At 40.5% G+C, this 24,081-nt stretch overlaps 1 protein-coding gene across 3 annotated transcripts in view; it reads left to right on the forward strand.

Annotated features, from left to right (window-relative positions):
- cnbd1 (cyclic nucleotide binding domain containing 1) overlaps positions 1-24,081 on the forward strand; it is an 84,986-nt gene that overhangs the window by 28,508 nt on the left and 32,397 nt on the right. For all 3 annotated transcript variants that reach the window (XM_048528642.1, XM_048528643.1, XM_048528645.1), the window contains 2 exons: positions 18,826-18,971; positions 20,469-20,587. In XM_048528642.1, the coding sequence (XP_048384599.1) occupies positions 18,826-18,971; positions 20,469-20,587 (265 nt within the window). The remainder of the gene's footprint in view (positions 1-18,825; positions 18,972-20,468; positions 20,588-24,081) is intronic.

Here is a 24,081-nt window from a genome sequence, read left to right on the forward strand (position 1 = left end):
CAGGTCAAGGAAGCGGGATGAGGTAGTAGATAGGAAATGGAGGTGCGGCTTGAGGTGGGAGGAAGGGATGGGTGAGAGGAAGAACAGGTTAGGAAAGCGGGGACGGGCTGGGCTGGTTTTCGGATGAAGTGGGGGGAGGAGATGAGTTGGACTGGTTTTGGGATGCAGTGGGGGAAGGGAGATTTTGAAGCTTGTGAAGTCCACATTCATACCATTGGGCTGCAGGGTTCCCAAGCGGAATATTAGTTGCTGTTCTTGCAACCTTCGGGTGGCATCATTGAGGCACTGCAGGAGGCCCATGATGGACATACCGTCTGAGGAGTGGGAGGGGGAGTTAAAATGGTTCGCGACTGGGAGGTGCAGTTGTTTATTGCGAACCGAACGGAGGTGTTCTGCAAAGAGGTCCCCAAGCCTCTGCTTGGTTTCCCCAATGTAGAGGAAGCCACACTGGGTACAATGGATACGGTATACCACACTGGCAGATGTGCAGGTGAACCTCTGCTTAATATGGAAGGTCACCTTGGGGCCTGGGATGGGTGTGAGGGAGGAGGTGTGGGGGCAAGTGTAGCACTTCCTGTGGTTGCAGGGGAAGGTGCCGGGTGTGGTGGGGTTGGAGGGGAGTGTGGAGCAAACAAGGGAGTCACGGAGAGAGTTGTCTCTCCAGAAGGCAGACAAGGGTGGGGATGGAAAAATGTCTTGGGTGGTGGGGTCGGATTGTAGATGGCGGAAGTGTTGGAGGATGATGCGTTGTATCCGGAGGTTGGTGGGGTGGTATGTGAGACCGAGGGGGATCCTCTGGAGGCAGTTGTGGCGGGGGCGGGGTGTAAGGGATATATTGCAGGAAGTGCGGGAGACCCAGTCAAGGGCGTTCTTGACCACTGCGAGGGAAAGTTGCGGTCCTTGAAGAATGTGGACATCTGGGATGTGCGGGAGTGGAATGCCTCATCGTGGGAGCAGATGCAGCGGAGGCGGAGGAATTGGGAATAGGGGATGGAATTTTTGCAGGAGGGTGGGTGGGAGGAGGTGTATTCTAGGTAGCTGTGGGAGTCAGTGGGCTTGAAATGGACATCAGTTTCTAGCTGGTTGCCTGAGATGGAGACTGAGAGGTCCAGGAAGGTGATGGATGGGTTGGAGATGGCTCAGGTGAACTTGAGGTTGGAGTGGAAGGTGTTGGTGAAGTGGATGAACTGTTCGAGCTCCTCTGGGGAGCAAGAGGCGGCGCCAATACAGTCATCAATGTAACGGAGGAAGAGGTGGAGTTTGGGGCCTGTGTAGGTGCGGGAGAGGGACTGTTCCACGTAACCTACAAAGAGGCAGGCATAGCTTGGCCCCATGCGGGTACCCATGGCCACCCCCTTAGTCTGTGGGAAATGGGAGGAATCGAAAGAGAAGTTGTTGTGGTGGAGGACGAGTTCGGCTAGGCGGATGAGGGTGTCTGTGGAGGGGGATTGGTCGGGCATGCGGGACAGGAAGAAGCGGAGGGCCTTAAGGCCATCTGCATGAGGAGTACAGGTGTATAGGGACTGGATGTCCATGTTGAAAATGAGGTGTTGGGGGTCAGGGAATTGGAATGCTGGAGGAGGTGGAGGGCGTGGGTGCTGTCACGGACGTCAATAGGGAGTTCCTGGACCAAAGGTAAAAAAATGGAGTCCAGATAGGTGGAGAGGAGTTCGGTGGGACAGGAACAGGCGGAGACAATGGGTCGACTAGGCCAGGCAGGTTTGTGGATTGTGGGATGGAGCTAGAAACGGGTCGTGCAGATTTGGGGAGCAATGAGGTTGGACGCTGTGGGTGGGAGGTCCCCTGAAGTGATGAGGTCATGGATGGTGTTGGAGATGATGGTTTGGTGTTTGGGGGTGGGGTCATGATCAAGGGAGCGGTAGGAGGAGGTATCAGAGAGTTGACGTTTGGCCTCGGCGATGTAGATGTCAGTGCGCCATACTATCACTGCGCCTCCCTTGTCTGCGGGTTTGATGGTGAGGTTGGGGTTGGAGCAGAGGGAGCGGAGGGCTGCCTATTCTACCAGGGAGAGATTGGAGTGGGTGCGAGGGGTGGAGCGGTTGAGGCGGTTGATGTCTCGATGGCAGTTGGAGATGAAGAGGTCGAGGGAGGGCAGGAGGCCTGGGGGTGGTGTCCAGAAAGAGGACTTGTGTTGGGATTTGTCCAATATAGCCATTCACTGGGATTATAACAAAGTGGAAGCTCTGTGGGTTTGGAATTTATTAAAGTTAAGAAGGTTTGTGAATCTTTGAAGAAACAAATTTATTCAGTTCATGGACATAAAAAAAAGTTTAGATGTGAGGTGTATTGCGTGGATTGGAATGTTAAAATTATTCTGGGCTAGTTCTAGGAATTTTCTGGGAGTAGAAAATGTGGCATTGCTTCATTTGAAATCTTTGATTAAGCCTACAGTAACAGATTAACTGAAGGTAGAAATAAAAGTAAAATCTTTGAAGAATTAGATGCCTGCAGTGATTTCTAAATGTTCAGAATTAAACAGGGAAACCTTAAATTCATATGGCAATGCTAGAATTAGCTAAGATTTAAATAGAATTGAAAAAAGTAACTGGAAGAGAATAAAAAGTCGTGGAAAGAGAAGAAAACCAAAATAAAAAAGACGAAATAAAAGGGAAGAGAAAGGGATGAAAGAGAACTGAAGTTAAGGCATCTTGAATTTGAAATTGAGGTAAAAGAAAAACAAAAGAAAATGGTACTAAAAAGCTGGAATGCCAAAGAGATAAGTAAATCAGACAGCATTACTTGGCTAGATTAAAGCTGAGAATAAAGGAGAAATGAAGATGTAGTCATTCACAACATCCTTCTGATTCCAATGATAGATTTGATGTAACTGCGAAGCTGCATTTGGTGTCTAAATTTACAAAAGATGAATTTAAATGGATAGTAATACTGTAACAGTGGTACAAGTAGAGAATGTTCCCTTAGAACCAATTAGAAGTTGTATTTTTCCTTCATTGTCATTTTCATGACATTTGCCCATTGTGCTGGGCATGCTTACTATCTGTTCTACTTGCTGCTCCTCCCCCTCTGTGACTAGCATAAAACCATAATTTTCCAGCTCTTTTCGGTTCTGAAGAACAGTCATAATGGGCTTGAAATGACAACTGTTTCTCTGTTCGCAGATGCTGCCAGACTTGTTGGGTTTCTTCAGCACTTTCTGATTTTCTTCATTTCTATGATATTTGGCTTTTATTTAAGGGTTTGTTTTTGGAGTAATTATGTGGTAGGCTTGCTTTACTCAGTCAGTTTTCTAAATTTCTGTGCCAAATAGTCATTGAATTGCAGTAATGAAGTCTGATCAGTTGCAGTATGGGGATATGTGCGAAGCTTAGAAAGAGCTATTTATTGAGGGCTTAGATGACAGCTACCATTAGTTTGTAATACAATTAGAAGAAACTGATACGGCTTGGCATCCGTTGCCTTTTTACTATTTATAATACAATGTTGGAAAGCTTTATCTTGACAGAATCCTGAGGCTATTAACATTTTTCCTTCTGTGATTCTGTGTCATCTAAATGCTGGAGATCTCATTTGCCTTGCCAGTTACCTCCTGTCAAGATCATTTCTTTTAAGGCGGTTGAACCTTGGAATGACAAAGAGGACAATTTTTCTTTTCTACTATAAAGGAACCTCCAAGCAACTATCTAAATAGAGCAGATCTGTTCCATTCTGCAGTTCTTTCTGTTTTGATAAAACAACAATTAACTTGATTTTCAAATAATGGTTTCAAGCGTTGCTGCTTACGATTTTGAGACCTACAGACATCATAAAAGCTGAAAACTACCATTCTTACATAATTGGGCTAGTGTCAGAAAATCAAACAGCACTGCCCAGCAAGTGCAATTATATTAAAGTGATTTTTTTTCCCTCAAAATAGAAAATGTTCCTTTGAATATAGCTTTAAGACTACAAACTTGATACTTCGGATAGAATCTTCAGGTGGTGTTGGTCTCAACTGTTGGCTAAAGAACTGGTATGTGTGCTGCAAGTCAAGCAATTCTGGGGACAACAGCAGGCCTTCCTCTAGAGTTAGGTCCTGAGTTGAAGTCCCATCCATCGGGAGCTGCTTGCAAATCTAAATCCAGCAGGCCCTGTGCTTGGCAGCTCGACAGCTTAAACTGTAACTGCTACAGAAATAGCAACCACTTAGTCTAAGGATTCAGGAACAGTGTAGGTGATATGTGCTTTGGAGAGGAGAGCATGGTGATGGGAATTTTTAGAATGCTTCCGATGGCAGAGAGTCCAGATGCAAGACCTCACTGGTGGCACGCAGACGAATGTTCACACCTAGACATCTTCCTCCCCCGTGTCTCACCACACCGTCTCCCTCCCACCCTACTCCCCTCACCTGACATGAACCCACACTTTTTATTTGCTTAAGGATTGCTACCTGTGTCCAAATCCATTTACAGCTCTGTTGATCCCAGTAGAGGCAGGAAGCGACCCTTAAGCCGAGTGTGTAAACAATTTTGCTGACAATAAATTTAGGATTGTCAGTTGGACTTGAAGTATAGCACACATGTGTAGTGGAAGTTACATATATTAATGTACTATGTACAATGTTCTTTACAGACAGAAAGAACATGGATACACATGAGTACATGCATCTGTTGCAACTCAACCTATGAGAGACACTGATTCATTGGTTGATTTCTCAGAACAGTGCCCTGACAAATCAGAGTCAACCTGTCTATTTAAAATTTAAACAAAACCTGTTAATCATCATTAATTCTGACATTCTGCTTGGCAATGGCTGTACCAGTCAGCACTCTCCTACTGCTGGATAAATGTGGATATTCTTGTGAATTGTCCGGATGAATGCAAGATGAAAAACTTTGATAACATTCAGCTGTTTTTCAGTAATAGTAAAAAAGTGACATACTTTACCTTTTACATTGTATAAAATTTAATGTTTATAAATACAATTTATAAATAATGAGATTATAACATATATATGTTTAGCACTGTATTTCTTACATGGATAAAATTATGCAATATTTGTAGCATGCCAATTTTATCTATTCAGCAATTGGTATATCATCAAAACATTATGTTAATCAATTTGTTTACAGAGAAGTTAATTTTTTATGAGGATTTAATGATCTCCCAAAACTTAATTATTTTAAACTCCTAATTTTCAGTTTTTTATTGGGCAGATAACAACAGAAGATGAATTATTGTGGGCTTTACAATCCTTAAACAACCATGTAATGCACGCTGCCTCACACTTCAGGAATGGATTTTGGTTGTGTGTGATTATTATTAAATGCCAGAAAGGAAGAGAAAAAAATTTGCATTTACATGTTGTCTTTCATGACTTCAGGTTGTCCCAAAGATCTTGATGGTCCATCAAGTACTTTTGAAGTTTTGGCGCTGTTGTAAACCCAAAATACAATATAAGAAAATCGTAGACAGTGAACATATTAGATATTTAAAAATTTAGAATTTGTTTTCCCCATTACTACTGAAATACACCACAAAATGGTTAATACACATGGCAGTGCACAAAAGACAGCTGTATCACACAGCCAAATTTACCTCCCTGGGAAATACTACTTCTGTTGTTTAATGCATTTTCAAGGTATGTTTTTTTCCTTGTTCCTTAGATTCTAACCCATGATGTTTTTTTGATGCTGATGATCTTTAAAAGAAGTAAATCAATTCTGAAGTTAATTATGAAGATTAGTCAGTTAAAAATATTTCAGGAATATTGCTCACATTAAATATAAAAATCAACTCCTAAATCAATGCAATCCTTAGTTGAAGTGTTGAATTGATCCTATGGAAGAAACTGATCTTCAATTCTTTTTGATATGGTTTTATAAAATGAAGGTTGTAGAAGCCCTACCTGCCTAATAGGCTCAATATCCATCTAGCTAGCTGCTGATGCAAACAATTAAATTAACCCTTCATAATAGCTGTTTGGTTTTAGAGAATTGGTATATTGGTGAAAACACAAAACATGTTTTGTGGAAGTTTCTCATCTTGCATTCATCTGGACAGTTCACAAAATATAAACTTAAGGGGCATACAACATTGAGGTATGCATGAGGCAAGATGACCTCGATTGGTAGAAGAGTAGTCAACCAATCACTCTCTCGTGGATGTATAAGTGTTGTTTTGCCCCTTAAATTCTTATGAATTGTGCTGATAAGTGCTAGATGAAAAGCTTTTCAGCAATACCCAGGAACCAATCTGTCAGTACTTGCAGAAGAACCATAGTTCCACAGCTTTAACTGAATGCAACAGCCCAATTGTAACCCTGGCCAAAGCATCGGCGAGATATTTGTCAATCAGAGTAAATTATGTACTTGCTCCCTGGAGCAAGGCACATTCTGTGAGGCATGCAGCCTCATAACCTACCTTTCTACTCCAAAATTCTGTAAATGAACAGTAAGCAGCTAAATCCTTGCTGTCCACACCTCTGCCTTCACTAGATGTTCAAAGTCATGTTTCAAACCAATCGGCATAAATAGTACAAAAATTGTGAATAATGAGTCAGTAAAAGGATTCCAAAATTAAAATATAAGAAATAGCAAATTTCACCTTAACTCAGTTGTAGTTTTCATCTCAAAGCTTCCTTTGACATTCAATGAGATTGCCATCAAAAAATCTCCACTGACAGTATTTTTGTAGTTACTATTGACCAGACACTTAACTGGACCAGTCATATAAATACTTGACTACAAGGCTAGTTTAGAGACTGGAAATTTTGCCCAACTAACTTACCTCCTGACTCCTAGCCCATTGTCTACAAGACATCAAATCTGAAATATGATGGACCACTTGCCTGAAATAAGCGCAGTTCCAACAATACTGAGGATGTTAGACAACTATAAGTTTAAAGAAGTCACTTCATCAGGACGTCATTCAGCTTTTTAAAATTTACTTAGCAGACAAGGGCTTTACTGATTGGGCAAGCATTTATTGCCCCTCCTGAATCACGGTGTTAAACTTGGATTGTTTCCATAAATGCACAGTAGCAACGGTGTTTTTTTATGTACAAAATGCACTGCAGAACCTTTTGTATCTGTGACCTCTAGCACTGAGAAGGACAATGAGTAGAGACATATGGAAATACCACCACCTGTAAGCTGTCATCCAAGTCACATACTGACCTGACTTGGAGTTATATCATTGTTCTTTCTTTGTCGCTGTATCAAAACTCTGCTAGTATTTTTCCAGATGTATCTGCACCTGATATATTGCAGCATTTCAAGAAGTTGGTCCACCAAGATCACCTAGGGGTAGGCAGCAAAGGCTGACTTTGCCAATGACACTCACATCTCATGAAGGAATAAAACAAAATACTCTGTGGATTCAAGTTTTATTGGAGAATGTGAACCCATGCTGACAAGTCAATTCAGAACAGAGATGCCTTCTGTTAGATGGCAAAAATAGCAAAATATTGCAAGTGCTGGATATTTGAAAAAAACGAGTAAAAAATGCTAGGAACACACAAATATCAAGTCAGAAGTTCCACAACACTAGGTTATGGTCCAACAAGTTTATTTGAAATCATAAGCTTTTGGAGCACTGCTGCTTCATCAGGTGAAATGATTTATGACTTTGTCCACCCTGGTCCAACACCGGCACCTCCACATCACGCAAACACAGTTATGAGTCAGATATATATTTGAACAGGATTTCCAAGTCTGGGAGGAGAGTTCTGCTCCCTCAGTGCTACTGTTTGTAGGTTCCTTTTCCATTAGTTGGGTTCCTTGTGTGGAAACTAGCCTGATAACCAGGCTTGGCTTTCTTTTGGAAAGAGATGCTGCTGCAGCCAAGGAGTGAGTAGATATCTTGTCATTTAGGCTAGGGATTGTGGAGAAGGATGGGTACAGTGTGGCTAGAAAGATATGGGGGCAGATTGATCTTGAGAACTTTGAGAAAGATTGGGGGGACAAATTGCAGAGTAGATAATCATAGAAGGAGTCTGATCTTGTGGATTGGGAAACCAGGAACTGGAGAACAGATTTTCAAAACAGGGTTTGGAACTTAACTGTCAGATGAATGTTTGAAGAGGTTGTTAGAAAGGGGCGGTCAAACCCCTTTGATAATTAAAATCAAAATACAAGACTCCAATCTGTTATAGCGGGAGTAGAGGTCCCCTTCTAATAATTAAATCTGATCTGAGCTAAGTTCTATTGGACTGCGGTTCAAATAAAGACTCGTCCCACTTACGTAAACCCAGTTAATAAGACAACAGTAAATTAAAACTCAATCTTCTCCAAGTTCACACATATTGTGTCTTCTGGAACACTCTGCCTTCTCCAGCCTTTCTTCTGTTGATCTCAGATCACAAATGTCTTTTTTCTGCTGATCTTGCTGTCATGGATGTTTTCTCTGTAATTTGCTCTGTGAGGACTCAGAGCTAAAATAAAGTGCTGTGGTATCTTTAATGGTGCAGTTTTTTAGAGAGCTTAATGAATTTTTTTGTGAGAGCCAAATTTATTTCTCAGATGGTAGATTTGCTTTGCCTTCAGATGGTTGTTGGCTCTCTGATTTTTCAAATGCCCTTATCTTTATACTCTTGATGGTCTTTTAGTTTCTTTACAATTGAATTGGTTCTAGATTGTCAGCACCATCAGATTTAAATTTGATAGGTTTTTAGTATCTAAGAATTTGGTTTAAATTAATTGGTTAAATTTGAAAAGACTTGTCTGGTAAAAATGCTGCTTGATTGTTTGATACAAAATGTTTCAATTCGGGTGCTGTTTGTGCACCCATACCTTAAGCTGCTGTTCAGACATCCATTATAACTCGAAGCACTGAGAAAACACCATCTTTTGAAGGGTAATGCAATGCTTTCCTCCATTTTACAATTTTACACACACCAACTTCACAATGGGGTATTAAAGGTAGCAGACAGAGGAATACCCATGTATATTATTTTTGTGGACTCCCTAAAAGGATGTGATGAAATTCGAAATTGTTAGCCAGATTTGATGATCTTGAAATTGAGGTGAGTTATTGATCCAGTTAGGAAATTGGCAGTGTGAAAGAGACAAGGTGTAGGATCTGGCTAGAGGGGTCCTTCTGGGATTTGTGTAGGGTACTCAAATATTCCACTGTATTCACTAAAAATTTCAGATAATGGGATGGAAAGTTATATGCTCAAATTTGCTGAGAACACAAAGTTAGTTGGCACTATGAATAACACTGACGGAAGTCTTAAATTGCTCACAGATTTTGATGCATTGTTGCAAATGTCAGATCATTAACCATTGGACTATATCAGAACAAAATAGCATTATTATTAAATATTGAAATGTTAAAACAGTGGCTTCCAGAGAAACCCCAGCGGGGAGGTGTGGGTTCCAGATATATAGATTCTCAAAATACCATGAACAACCAATAAAAATAATCAAAAAAGGATAACACAATACTGGCCAACATGTTCAAAGGAATATAATACCAGGCAGGAGAAGTCTTGCTTCAGCTGCACAAATCTCTTATTAGCCAATGTATTTCTGTGCACCCAATCTTATCAGGAATATTTTAGCCTTGTGGTGAGAGTGCAGCGGAGTTTTACTAGAATGTGATGAAGATTCTGAGAGTTAAGTCTCAAGGAGGTAGAAAACAAACCAACCCAAATGTCAGCTTTCCTGCTCCTATGATGCTGCTTGGCCTGCTGTGTTCATCCAGCTCTACACCTTGTTATCTCAAGATTATGTTCCATTTAGTTCAGAAGACTAAGGGGTGATTTGATTGAGGTTTTCATGATAGAGTAGATTAGGAGAAACTATTTCTAGTAGCTGGGGAGGCTAGGGCAAGGAGGCACAGGCTAAACATTAAAGCCTCACTTTTTGAAATCCTTATGAAATGTTATTTGAATATCAAGTCATGCTGGATCAACAGCTAATTTTAGTATTGAGACTGATAAATGTTTGCTCGTAAAAAATATGAAAGGATATGGGGCAAAGGCATGTTGATTTCGGCCACAGATCAGCCATTTTATCACTGAATCATGAAACAGGACAAAGGGGCTAAATAGCCTATCCCTGATCCAATGATCTTATGTTTCCAATCATCTGAGACCATAGGTGTCTAGTACATTGATCTCAAATCCTGAACAAAACTTGCTAAACCTGTCTACATGGTTATATTTAAATGCTGTGTGTTTTTGTCCTATTTCTTCCAGACCTAACTGACCTTCTGAAGCAATAATTTGAATATGAAACCCATCCCCGTAATTGCAAACCCTAAGACTAATTTTTATTGTTTCTAGACTGCAGGGTGATCTCCAGTGCCAAAAAACAATGCCCTACTGATAGGACTTGGTACAGCAACCTATAATGGATTAGCAATGCCAGGATGTGCTGTGTTACACCTGGCTGTCGTACCTGACTGTTTAAGTTGTTTTCATGCAGTTGTAATAACCTAGAGAAAGGAAGTTCAGGAAAGTTGTAGACAGACATCACATAATTTAATTATTGCCCAAAGTTAAATTACACTCAGAGTCAATTCTATGTGCATAGACCTTAGTGGAAGGCTGTGGGTCTACAAGGCGATGAGATAAATTTAAGCAAAATGATGCAATGTGCTGCTTGACCTTTGTGATCTAGACTGATGGAGTAGTGAGTGGGTGCTGTTGCTGGGGTAGATTTACTGCTGTCCCAGGTGAAAATCTTGCATTGATATTGGGATTCCATGGTAGGAGAGGTCCTCCCTTAATCTTCACATTCAAAACAATCTTTTTTGTGATTCATTAACGAGCATTCCTCCTGTTGCAAGGTCATAAGAAAACCTGATAAATAAACTTTAAACATTCCACTTGGAGCTGTTCTACACCAGCCATACATTCCCAGCAAGGTTTCACAAATGAGAAAGTCTGCAAAGACATCCCAACCTGCTGTCTAGAATTGCTAAGCTCCTAGGTTTACATTGCAGCTGAAATCTTGTTCAAAAGAACAGGCTAACATGGACAAACCTGTGTGGTGATGGTAAATAACCACCATTTATTTACCATCCATCATTTTAAGTGCTGCCGCCTGATTGCTGGGTGCTTGGCCTATGTCCCTGATATGTTAGTTGTTCAATATTCAGTCTGACTAACATTTTAAAAGAATATTAACCACACACTTAAAAGCATAATTCATGAAAGTGAACTAACAGATGAATATTGATCACTTGTTTTTTGAAAGATAAGCATCGTGGACCATCATCAGGACTGTACGGATTTTAATGTTTTGACTCAAGAATGCCCTTCATACCATTTTTATGCAATTGGTGAATGCAGAATTTCAGGATGCTAGTGCCCTCCAAACATTATTGTTAAAATTGAATATATTTATCTTGTCATCACCATGATCAAAACCTTTTCATGGTTGTATAAGGAATTTCCTTTGTGATGAGACACAAGGAAGAATAAAGTATAAATTATGCTGCTCTTAATATAACTGACGCTAATGTTGGAAAAATATTGTTGGAAAACATTTGTGCAAATCTTTTTGAATGACTTTTACAGAATCATATCACACCTCACGTCATTAACTATACTTTATCAGTAACTGTTCTTATATTTGTAATTTCAGTCTGAAAAGCAAAATTTATTTTGCATCATAGAGGGTTAGAGCACAGAATGATGTCTTTTGGCCCATTATGCTTCTGCTTTTCGCATATTCTCACATCCTTCTCTGGAAGTTCCTCATTCTTAATTGCTCACACAACAGATTTTTAAACATTTCCATTGTCTTTTCAGGTAGAGCATTCTGGATTCCAACAACTCTTGAGTGAAACTTTTTCTCCTTTCTAGGCCTTTATCCAATGAATTGAATTCAGATTAGCAGTTATTGACACGCTTGGCACAGGAAACATTTTTTTCACCTATTTACTTCATCAAATCTCTATTCATTTTGAAAATCTCTATTATGTCATCTCCTGATCTTCCCTTTGCCAAAAAGAGCTGTTCTATGTTTTTCAATATTTCATAACTAAAGTCCTTCATCCATGGTAACACCCCTCTGTATTCTTCCTGAAGCCTTTATATCTTTCCTGAGATGTAGTGTGCACAATTAACTGTTTACACCAAGCTGAGGTCTAACCGGTAAGTTTTAAAGTTCTAATGTGATGTGCTTGCTTTTATATTCTATTCATCTATTTATAGACCTAAATAGCTGTCCTAGTTTACAAAAGCTTGTCAACTCGTTTTGCCCATTTTTAAGGACTTTCACATTTAAATGCCAAAGTTTCTCTGTAACTTACAAAATCAGGATACTTATAGTCTTCTAGCTTTCTATATAAATCCTTCCAGAGTGCATAACATCGCACTTCTCTGTTCTGGACTTCTTTTACTACACTTCTACCCATATCACCATCTTGACCACATCATTCTGAAACCTATAACTATCCTGATTATGATCAACTACATTAATGGGCTTTGCATTGCCTGCAAACTTTATAATGTCCTACCAAAGAGACTAGATTATATTTGAGAATTGTAAAGAGAAGAGGACCCAAAACCTGCCCTTATTAAATGACTACAAACCATGTACCTCCCAGGTTGACAAACACCCAGCCAAGCACCAACATCCTTTACTCATCATCACTGGGCCAATTGTATATTCATACTGCCATTTACCCTGCCATTGTAGAAAAATGTTCATCAGTACTTCATAAAGGCAAGAGACAATTGGAAATCTAACCAAAGGATTGATCAAGAGTTTGGTTAATGACATGGGCTATAGGCAGGATCTTAAAGAAATGTAAAAACTTGGACCAAAATAGACTTTTTGGCCATATTGACCATGTTCCCAAACTAAACTAACACCTGCCTGCACTTGGCCAATATCCTCCAAACCTTTTCTATTCGTGAATTCATCCATATGTCTTTTAAATGTTGTAACTGTACCTACATGCGCCACTTAATCTGGAAGTTGATTCCAAGCGTGAACCACTCTCTGTGTAAAAAAAAGCTGCCCCTCATGTCTTTTTTCAATCTTTCTCCTCTCATCTTAAATATATGTCCTCTAGTTTTGAACTACTCCACCCGAGTGAAAAAACAAACCTTTGCCATGCACCTTACTATGCTCCTCAAGATTTTATAAACCTCAATAAGGTCACCCCTCAGCCTCCAACGCTCCAGAGGAAAAAAAGGTCACAGCCTTCCCAGTCTATTTTTATACCTCCAACCCTCTATTCCCAGCAACATCCTGGTAAATCACTCCAGTTTAATAATATCCTTTCGGTAACAGGGTGACCAGAACTGCATACAGCACTTCGGAAGAGGCCTCACTAACATCCTGTACAAACTCAATGTGACATCCCAACTCCTTTACTCAGAGGTCTGATCAATGAAGGCAAGCGTGATACATGCCTTCTCAACCATCCCACTTACCTGTGGTGCAAATTTCAAACAATTATGCACCTTAACCCCTCGGTCTCTCTGTCTTACAACACTATCCTGGGCCCTACCATTAATTGTATAAACCCTGTATTAGCAAAATGCAATACCTCACATTTATCCAAATTAAACTCCATCTGCCACTCCTTAGCCATTGGTCCAGTTGATCACAATCTCTGAGATTTTTTAACCTTCTTCACTGTCTACTAGACCATCAATTTTGGTGTCATCTGCAAACTTACTAAACATGCCTTATATATTCTCATCCAAATATCTATATAAATGTCAGACAAATGTGGACCCAGTACCAATTCCTGTGGAACACAAGTGGTCACAGGCCTCCAGTCCAAAAACCAACTGTCTACCAACACCCTCTGTCTCCTAATGTCAAGCCAAGTTTGTATCCAATTGGCAAGCTCACACTGAACCCCATGTGTTGTAACTTTGCTAATTAGTTGACCATGCAAACCTTGTAAAGGCTTTACTAAAGTCCAAGTTAACAGCAGTTACCGCTTTGCTGTGATTAATCTTTTTGGTTACTTGATTAAAATGATCATGGCTGATCCTGTATCTGAACAACACCTCCCCACTTTCTCTCCACAACTCTTTAGGATCTAAAAAATTATCAGTCTCTTTCTTGGGTGAGCTCAGTGACCTGGCATCTACAGCCTTCTGTGGTAGTAAATTCCACAGGTTGCCCATTTCTGAGTGAAGGCACATTTCCTTATCTCATCCTTAAATTGTCTGCTCCATATCCTGAGACTATGACCCCTGGTTTAGACTCTCTAACCAGATTATACATTTTCTACATATTTTGTCAGTCTAGCCCTGTTGAATTTTATTTGTTTTAAGCAGATCCCACTTTTAAACTGTAGTGAGCCTCAGTTGTACAATGCTCCCTTCATATAACAGTCCTGCCATCTACGGTATGAGCCTAGTGAATTTTCCATGCACCCTTTCTATGGCAAGTATATCCTCTTTTGGGTAGGCAAACCAAAACTGCACACAGTACTCCTAGTGCGATCTTGTGAAAGCCTTGTATGATGTCACTGAGAAGCAAATTATTTTTGGAAGAAATCCTTCTCTAAAGAGATATGTACAAATTATAATACAAAGAAGAAGAGTTGGGCATGTCGTGGGTGGTAGGATGGGGTTGTCTTGGAGGTGCTGCTGGGGTTACGAACTGCAGGATGTGGTGGTCATGGTAAAGGCTGTAGCAGTGTACGATGAGCAAGTAATTCTAGTATTGAGGAAATCTACAGAGATGTCAAGATGACATTAACCACTTTAATATGCAAATGATGATTTTATATTTGATGTATTGTAAGACTAGGTGTTGGTGTAGACCTCCTCGGATGGAGGTAATAAATGATCTAGAGTTGGTATAGGGCAGAATCTGATCATGTTTTAGATGACCTGAAGCGGCTGGAAAACAAGAGGCTGGATAAATTTGAGGCCAGGGTGGTAAATACATGGGATGAATATTTCAACAGCAAAAGAATTGGGGGTGTGATGGTTTTTACAGCTGCTACTGATGCTTGTTCTCCAAGTGCAGCACAGAATAGGCCTTTTTCTGGGATACTGCACACATCTGTGCCACAGATGTTGATTTCTCTTCACGTACTGCCAAAGCGATCCATGTTGCCACCCAGTTGTATGTTTATGTTTGGAAATCATTAAAATCCTCTAAAATCCAAGTGGCAAAATCTCACGGCTACACATTTGCTAGAGAGTAATGCCAAGGTAGCCGTGAGAACCAAGCATTTAATTATCGAATATCTGAAGATAATAAACTCCTGTGAAGTATACCTGTAATACGTGCCCTTTTTATTGTTTAGTTTTCCAAATTTGAAGTATTCAATGGGAAAGAAAATTAGTTCCCCATAGAATCCATTACATTCAATCTTTGCAGTAAGTGAAGTCTGCATTGCACACGTGCTCACACCAGTAGACAATGCCAGATTGGACACAGGTAACGCTTCAAACTCAACATATTAAATGTGGTTATGGTTAATTTTTTCTCTGAATTTCCACATTTGACCTCAACCCAAATTTTTCTAACCATAACCTATTTTCTTGTAAGATCTATTACGTCAGATAGCCAATAATTAAATGCTTCATTCTTGTCAGTACACTCTGGCAAATGTGTTGCAATCAGATTCTGTCGCCATATGGTTTTTAAGAGTGTTTTAGTGACTTTCAAAAGAAACATATAACTGGCTAGTAACATGGACCTCTTTCCGGTTAAAATGCCTACTATTGACTAGATAGTTGTCAAGTCTTCATGGCTTTATTCACAGTTTTCACTGAGTTATTAATATTTTCAGGATGGCATGTTTCATTTTAGGGGCACCCTTTGGTATTATGAATATTTTTCAGAAAACAAACTAAATTGGTATACCTTTTAATGACAACTGGAATAGGTAGAGATAGAGATAACATGGTATAGAGCTGGATGAACACAGCAGGCCAAGCAGCTTCAGAGGAGCAGGAAAGCTGAAGTTTCGGGTCAAGACCCTTCTTCAGAAATGGGGTTCCCAAGCAGCCTAAGGGTATCAATGTGGACTTCACAAGCTTCAAAATCTCCCCTCCCCCTACTGCATCCCAAAACCAGCCTAGCTACTCCCCGCTTCCCTAACCATTCCTCGCACCTCAAGCCCCACCCCCATCTCCTACCCATAAACCTCATCCCGCCTCCTTGATCTGTCCATTCTCCCTGGACCAACCTATCCCCTCCCTAACTCCCCACCTACATGCGTCTTCACTGGCTCCAACCCCGCCTCTTTGACCAGTCTATCTCCTCTCCACCTATCTTCTCCTCTATCCATCATTGATCCGCCTCCCCTGCTCCCCCTATGTTTTTCCGAATCCCCTTCCCTTCCCCCATTTCTGAAGAAGGGTCTCGACTCAAAACGTCAGCTTTCCAGCTCCTCTGATGCTGCTTGGCTTGCTGTGTTCATTCTGCTTTATACCGTGTTACCTCAGATTCTGCAGCATCGGCAGTTCCTGCTATCCCTAGCTAGAAATACCTTGGAGTTCGTAAGGATTCATCAATTCACAGCTGTCTTATGAGAAACTCTGTAGATTCATTCAGCACAATTGATGCCTTAAATGATAACCTGATCAGACCATGTCAAGGCATCAACAAATTTATCTGTGTGAATTTAGTTTATCATTAAAACGTAAATTAAAGTTAAATGAAGCCAGTTTAGTTTATGCTGCATGGATTTTTGATGAGCATAATATAACAACTTGGAACATAAGGACCAAATTGCTAACACATCTTTAGAAAGGCAATTAACCCTAGTGTATGTATTGTAAGTTTGTGTAGTTTTGTCACATCTCTCAATTTAGGTTATAGATTGGATTTAATTAACATTAATTTCTTCAACTGCAATTTCTGTTCAAAGTTAGAGAATAACGACTGTTGCCAGGAGGTCCTCAATTTATCTGAAAATGCAAGAGCATTTTTATTTATATTTTTGGAAACAATAACAAAATATGCACATATTCTAAATAAATGTGATTGCACTGGAGGAGGTGTAGGGGAGATCCACGAGGATTTTGCTTGGGATGCAGCATCCTAGCAATAACGAGCGGCTGGACAAGCTTAGATTGTTTTCTTCAGAGTAGAGAAGGTTAAAAGGGTCCTGACAGAGATGTATAAGATTATGTGGTGCATGGACAGGGTGGATAGATAACAACTGTTTCCCTTATAAAAAGTGTAGAGCTGGATGAACACAGCAGGCCAACCACCATCTTAGGAGTAGAAAAGCTGATGTTTCGGGCCTAGACCCTTCATCAGAAATGGGGGAGGGGGAGACGGTTCTGAAATACATAGGGAGCAATGGGGAGGCAGATCGATGATGGATAGAGGAGATGATAGGTGGAGAGGAGACAGGCAAGTTAAAGAGGTAGGGATGGAGCCAGTAGAGGTGAGTCTAGTTGGGGAGATAGAGAGGGGATGGGTCAGTCTGGGTAGGACGGATAGGCACTTCGGGGGCGGGATGAGGTTAGGAGGAAGGAAATGGGGGTGCGGCTTGAGGTAGGAAGAGGGGACAGGTGAGAGGAAGTACAGATTAGGGAGGTGGGGACGAGCTGGGCTGGTTTTGGGATGCATAGGGGTAGGGGAGATTTGAAGCTTGTGAAATCCACATTGATACCATTGGGGTGCAGGGTTCCCAAGCAGAATATGAGTTGCTGTTCCTGCAACCTTCGGGTGGCATCCTTGTGGCACTGCAGGAGGCCCAGGATAGACATGTCCTCTGAGGAATGGGAGGGGGGGGTTGAAATGGTTTGCGACTGGGAGGTGCAGTTGTTTATTGCGAACCGAGTGTAGGTGTTCTGCAAAGTGGTCCCCAAGCCTCCGCTTGGTTTCCCCAATGTAGAGGAGGCCATAACGGGTACAACGGATGCAGTATACCATATTGGCAGATGTGCAGATGAACATCTGTCTGATGTGGAAAGTCATTTTGTGGCCTGGGATGGATGTGAGGGGGGAGGTGTGGGGGCAGGTGTAGCACTTCATGCAGTTGCAGGGGAAAGTGCTAGGTGTGGTGGGATTGAAGGGGAGTGTGGAGCGGACAAGGGAGTGACAGAGAGAGTGGTCCCTCAGAAAGCAGATAAGGGTAGGGAGGGAAAATGTCTTTAGTGGTGGGGTCAGATTGCAGATGATGCGTTGGATCAGGCGGTTGGTGGGGTGGTATGTGAGGACGAGGGTGATTCTCTTTTGGTGGTTATTGTGGAAACGGGGTGTGAGGGCTGAGTTACGGGAATGCAGGAGTCATGGTTGAGTGCGTTCTTGACCACTGTGGGGGGGGTGGGTGGTGGGGAGGAGGAATGTTACAAGCTTTCACAAGCTTCAAGATCTCCACTCCCCCTACTGCATCCCAAAACTAGCCCAGCTCGTCCCTGCCTCCCTAACCTGTTCTTCCTCTCACCTATTCCCTCCTCCCACCTCAAACTGCACCCCCATTTCCTACCTCCTAACCTCATCCCGCTCCCTTGACCCCTGTCGGTCCTCCCTGGACTGACCTACCTCCTCCCTACCTACCCGCCTACATTCACCTTTACTGGCTCCATCCCCACCTCTTTCACTTGTCCGTCTCCTCTCTACCTATCTCCTCCTCTATCCATCTTCGATCAGCCTCCCCTTCTCCCCCTATTTATTTCAGAACCCCCTTCCTCTCCCCCATTTATGATGAAGGGTCTAGGACTGAAACATCAGATTTCCTGCTCCTAAGATGCTGCTTGGCCTGCTGTGTTCATCCAGCTCTACACCTTGTTATCTAAAATAAATTGTGTGTTTAGTCTTGCCTTTCTTTGAAGTCTAACTATGTACTTAGGTTTGATGTGCGATATATGAAAACAAACAAAAGCAATAAAATGGAGGTGTTATCTATTTGGAAAATCAGACTGATTTGATGGTCATTTTCTCACATGCTTTCCAATCTTCTTTATAGACTTTTTCACAGAACGCGTGCAGAGCGCCTGACTACTTATAAGATATTGAAGATTTTCACGGCAATTAATACACAGTTTACGGATGAGGAGTTGAAAAGTCTCAGTGCACAGATAGTGATGGAATCATGGGCGAGGGGTTACACAGGTATCTGTTCTGTATTTTCTCTTTAAATTTGCAAGTTAAAAATTTTAGACTGGCGGTAGTTATATGTTTTATTTCATATGGTGAAGTAGATATAAATTATATGGCTTAAATCTTTCCAAATTTTGATGTCTTTTTTCAAAAAGCTGTTCAAAAAATAGGTCCCATAAAAAAGTCATAATTAAAATGATGAATGATTAAACTGAATGCCATATACCCCAAAGTTAAGAATCCTGACCCTTTTCATTTTTTCTTTCCATTTTTAAGTTAGAAATAGATATATTTCTGTGTAAACTAGAACAGGAGGCATTATCTTTTCAATTCTGGCTGGATTCACAGGTGGCAGCCATCTTAGCTTCTGGGAGAGCTGAAAGGGCTGTCAGAAGGGGTTCTGTGATGGAAGTCCACACATCATACTGCTGATGGCACTGACTACTATGACGATGTTTGGATCTAAGGATCTATTGCAAATGCTTGAAATGTGCAGAAACCACATCAAGACAACAATTCAAAGCAGCCTTGCCGCTAGGTAGACAGTGGGATGAGGGAAATTAAGGTTAGCAAACAGCACGTTGCCAGCAACAATCATAAGGCTGCCAGCTCAGAAGAACTTCTGAAAGAAGTTAGGCAACAAGGCAAAGGCACAGACACCTCCATTTTGAAACACACTTCATAGGATAAACATATATTTATGTAGGCCAAGTCAGGAAGGCTCAGTGTATAAGCCTGTCTACTCACTGCTTTGGGCTGACGTGCTATTGTTTGCTACTTCTGGCTCTGGTGAACCCTTTCACTCCTGGGAAACTGCTGGAAGTCTACCTCCATTCAGCTGATGGCCTGCCTGTACATTTCCAGTTGTTTAAGCACTACTTGCCTATGGCAGGCAGCTGTCGCAAAACTGTTTCTACAACTGGGAAAAGATTAGTGATGGAACTGCATCAGATAGCCATAACTCCTCAGCATTTTATTGTACCCCCAAGTCTATTCTTGCCTTCCAGGATGCTAGTAACATTTTGCTGAAGATCACTTATCAGACAGTCCATTTCTTTGGCCAGGAATTTCTTTGGCTTTGGCTTGGGAATCAGCAGGTCATTATGTCAAATTAGAAAAGGCAGACCAGTCTGTTGCTTTTTAGAACCGGAACTCTGAATCTTCTTTTGAAAATTTTCTTCTAAGGATTTTAGAACAATTACTTACTGACCCCAGTGGATTCAATAAGGCTTCTGCCAGAATTTGGTAACAGATGAAGAATTTTGATTCTGCTTTTGAAAATAAAACTTTTTGCTATCTTCAGTAAAACCTCATAGTTCAAAAACAAAGTGCTAGAGAAACTCAGTGGTCTGGCAGCATCTTTAGAGTTAACATTTTGAGCCCAGCGACCCTTCATCAGAACTAGTTCAGAACAACTCTTTCTGTTTTTGTTTCATCTGCAGCATTCATTTTTTTTTATAAAAGCCATATAGTTATTTATTAATCAGCAATCATTTTTATTTTGTGCAGTGTATGGAAATCAGTCGTTCTACATGATTGTAAAAGGTTGTGCCAAGCCTTACACAAAGCTTAATGACACATTCCAATTGGTGTACCTTGATTCTTTGTCTGAAGCAACTCAAACAATGGTATGAATAACCTAAATTATACCTGAATCTATCTAGTTAACATTTAATAGCACAAGAGGTTTCATACATCGTGAATTAATAGCCAACTGAGTAACAAGTACAACATGTATTTTCTGAAGTGTTCATGGACAATGCAGATTTCTACATTCAGAGTACATTACTGATTTAATTCTCTACATGTGGACAGAATTAGCACTTGCCAGGTTTGTGCTCTTTCTCTGGTAAGCTCCATCATGCTGAGAAGGACAGGTTTGAGCATTTTTTGAGCAACTAGTTGACATTGCCTCATATCCAAGGATAAAAGATTCACTAAAAATCAAGCTTTAGAAGTTCAAACATTAAGCTAGATCTCTTCATATATGGGGGCTTGGTGAATCTGGAAAGTTGGTATGGAGGGAGAGTGTTCATGGCTTCTGTTGTTTTCTCAGTTTTAGGCATAATCTGGACACCACTTGTTAATGTTTACTGTTGGGATAAACCAGAATAAGATGTAATTTCTTGGTGCCTGGTGTGCAAACTGGCTATTTCTGTAGTGATTCCTTGTCTCATTACTGACTAGTGTGTTCAAATTGAGATAGCATCTTCTAAAACTCATAACAACCTTCAGCTCCAGACATACTGGGAATCATTGTAACCATCATAGATTTGTGGGTGATGTCTACTTAGGTTCCCACCTTTCTCCCATAAATCTTCACGTGGCTGAATAGACTGGTACTCAACCTGCAGATTTCTGGGTATCTGGGCCAAGACATCCCGTGAGGTAGTGGGATTCAGCTTGCAGGATTTATAATTTGTAAAGCTAACCAGAAAGGAAGAATTCTTTGAGAAATTGAAGGCAACAGTACTTGATCAAGGAAAATAAAGGAGCTGTGTTCAATTTAAAAAAAAATTGAAGTGCAGGAATTGCAATATTCAAATTATTAGAAAGAAATTGGGATAACTAGATCTAACTTCCATCCTCCTGCTTTAACCAGATTGATCCTGAATATTATAAAATTAAATTGCCTTGTTCTGAAGCTGTATATCCAATTAAACAAAATTGACATGGTAAAAAAAATCCCAACTGATCACAATCCCATTTCTTCCAAAATGTTGATGCCCAATATAATAAAATGAAATTGTCTGGCTAAAAAGTACACTGAATAAAAGCAAATCGTCCATCTGAAGTTAGCATCCAGTGCCAATTTTCTGAGTCTGTCAAATTGCGGACTGCTCTTGCTGTTAAATTGAAGGTGCTTACATTTGTTCAGCTGAAGTGTGCAGATCATTGGAAGTGATTGTGAGTTGATGATTTCACTGCTGTAAGTGCAACAAAAAAAGTTGATTTATTTGTACTGAACTCTTTAAAAATAAGCTAATTGGATATAAATTATTAACAGAAGTAATGCATTGGTGGAACAAGTCAAAGGCATCTTGTGTTAAGAAGGGGGTGTACCTACATTGCAAATATGTGGTCAATGTAGGGAATGAATTTAAAAATCAGGACTTCTTTTATTATGAAAGAATAAAGACTGTGTCATTTGGGGAACCAGAGTTGTACTAACTTGAAGTAAGATCATATTTGCTATGTGGTCTTCATCATTAGCATATAGAGTTCTGTTGACAAAGAATTTACTGAAGGACTATCCTCGTTGGTCAGAATTGTAAAGGTATCTTGAAAACTTATGGGAACAGGTTAGAGTATGTCAGGCAGTAAAGAAAAATCTGCCTGTCAGTATCTTTGTAACCATGGAACTGGCCAGCCAGGGTGTGGCAGAGACTGCAGAATTTGAAGTGCAACAGTTATGCATTGTGATAGGCAGACATTCAATATAACCTGAAGTATTTCCAATGAATCTAAGAATGTCTAGCAGAAATATAGATATTTGACAGTTTGTTTGCTGCTTATGGATACCCAGAGAAACGCGTTTCTGACAACGAATGTCCATTTTATTCAGAAGAGAGTGCACTATTTATTGTAATTAACAGGATAAAATACTACAGTTCCACCATGTCATCCTGCTTCCAAAGGAGCAGCAGAGTGTAAAGTAAAAACTGTTTACGCAGCTGTTGTTAGCAAAATGTTGAGACTATGTTGTCACCAAGACGTTGTTAAGTCAATGAATCTGAAGAAATGTCAGTTATCATTGGATGACAGAGATAATGGGAACTGCAGATGCTGGAGAATCCAAGACAACAAAATGTGAGGCTGGATGAACACAGCAGGCCAAGCAGCATCTCAGGAGCACAAAATCTGACGTTTCGGGCCCAGACCCTGCATCAGAGAAGGGTCAAGACCCGAAACGTCAGCTTTTGTGCTCCTGAGATGCTGCTTGGCCTGCTGTGTTCATCCAGTCTCACATTTTGTTGTCTATCATTGGATGACAGGTTGGCAACTTTTCAGTTATTTTATTTCTAAGTCACCTCAAAGAACAACAGCTGAATTATTTCTTAGAAGATATCCCACAGCAAAGTTTTCAGTTCTGAAGCTGCATTTAGCACAGTCAGCAGGTGAGAAACAGAAAGAGAATTGTGATTGGGGGTGGGGTAAGTGCAAGAAATCTGAAGTCGAACCTAAAGATTATAGTGAAGAATCATAATCATAAGTGGTTGAAGAAGCTTCCAAGAAAAGTCATGAAGTAAATGGCCAAGATGTTTGGTATGTATTTGATCAAGATGTTTGGTAGTGACAAGATTAGGTTTGCACAAAGCTGATATATTACCTTCAGAACTTCGCAATGAAGAAGTTGGGAAGAATCAAAGGAGTTTGTTTCTTCAGATAATTGGGAGGCATAAGTAGAATAGCAATGATTGTAGAACAGGTCATGCCAGTACATAATTAAGACCCAAGTCAGAGATAGACAAGTCTCCAAACTCTAGGTCTGGATCAGAATTAGCCTTTCGAGAAAATTTCTCTTTAGACTTTAGCCAAGATGGGTCATGATCCTTCCATAAGTCCTGAGAGCTTGGACTAAATGTAATTTCTTGGGCTAAATAAACTTTGGGTTAAATAAACTATCCTCATAGGCAAGGATTGTGGTGGTTAAGTTAGATTTATGAATAAATGAATATGGGGAAATCTATATGCTTATGCAGAACTTGAACAAATTGTAGCTTTTAATTGAAGAGAGAGGAGTATAATAATGTCCCCCTACAGCCATTTACGTATGTCTGAAAATAATAAACTGGATTAAACTAGTTTACTTCATCCTGAAAGCCATGTTATCCACACACTTGATTTTTTTTCATCTCTATATTTCACCTATGCCCTTCAGCTGAACAAAGATAGGAACCTCTCATTTAACCGCAAGAATCTGCTCTGATTGTGACAGACTTAGAAAATCAACACTGGCTGTTAATTGCAAATAGGCAATTTGATCTTATTGGACATACGTTATGTACATGTTTTTCAGCCAAGCAATTTGATTTTATCACACTGAAGACCGGAGAATAGGGTTCTTTACGGAGAGCTAGATATGCTGAATGAATCAGACGATCACTTTCTTTTATTTTCT

This window comes from Stegostoma tigrinum, chromosome 5 (genome assembly GCF_030684315.1).
Source record: "Stegostoma tigrinum isolate sSteTig4 chromosome 5, sSteTig4.hap1, whole genome shotgun sequence".
In the NCBI taxonomy this organism is placed as follows: domain Eukaryota; kingdom Metazoa; phylum Chordata; class Chondrichthyes; order Orectolobiformes; family Stegostomatidae; genus Stegostoma; species Stegostoma tigrinum.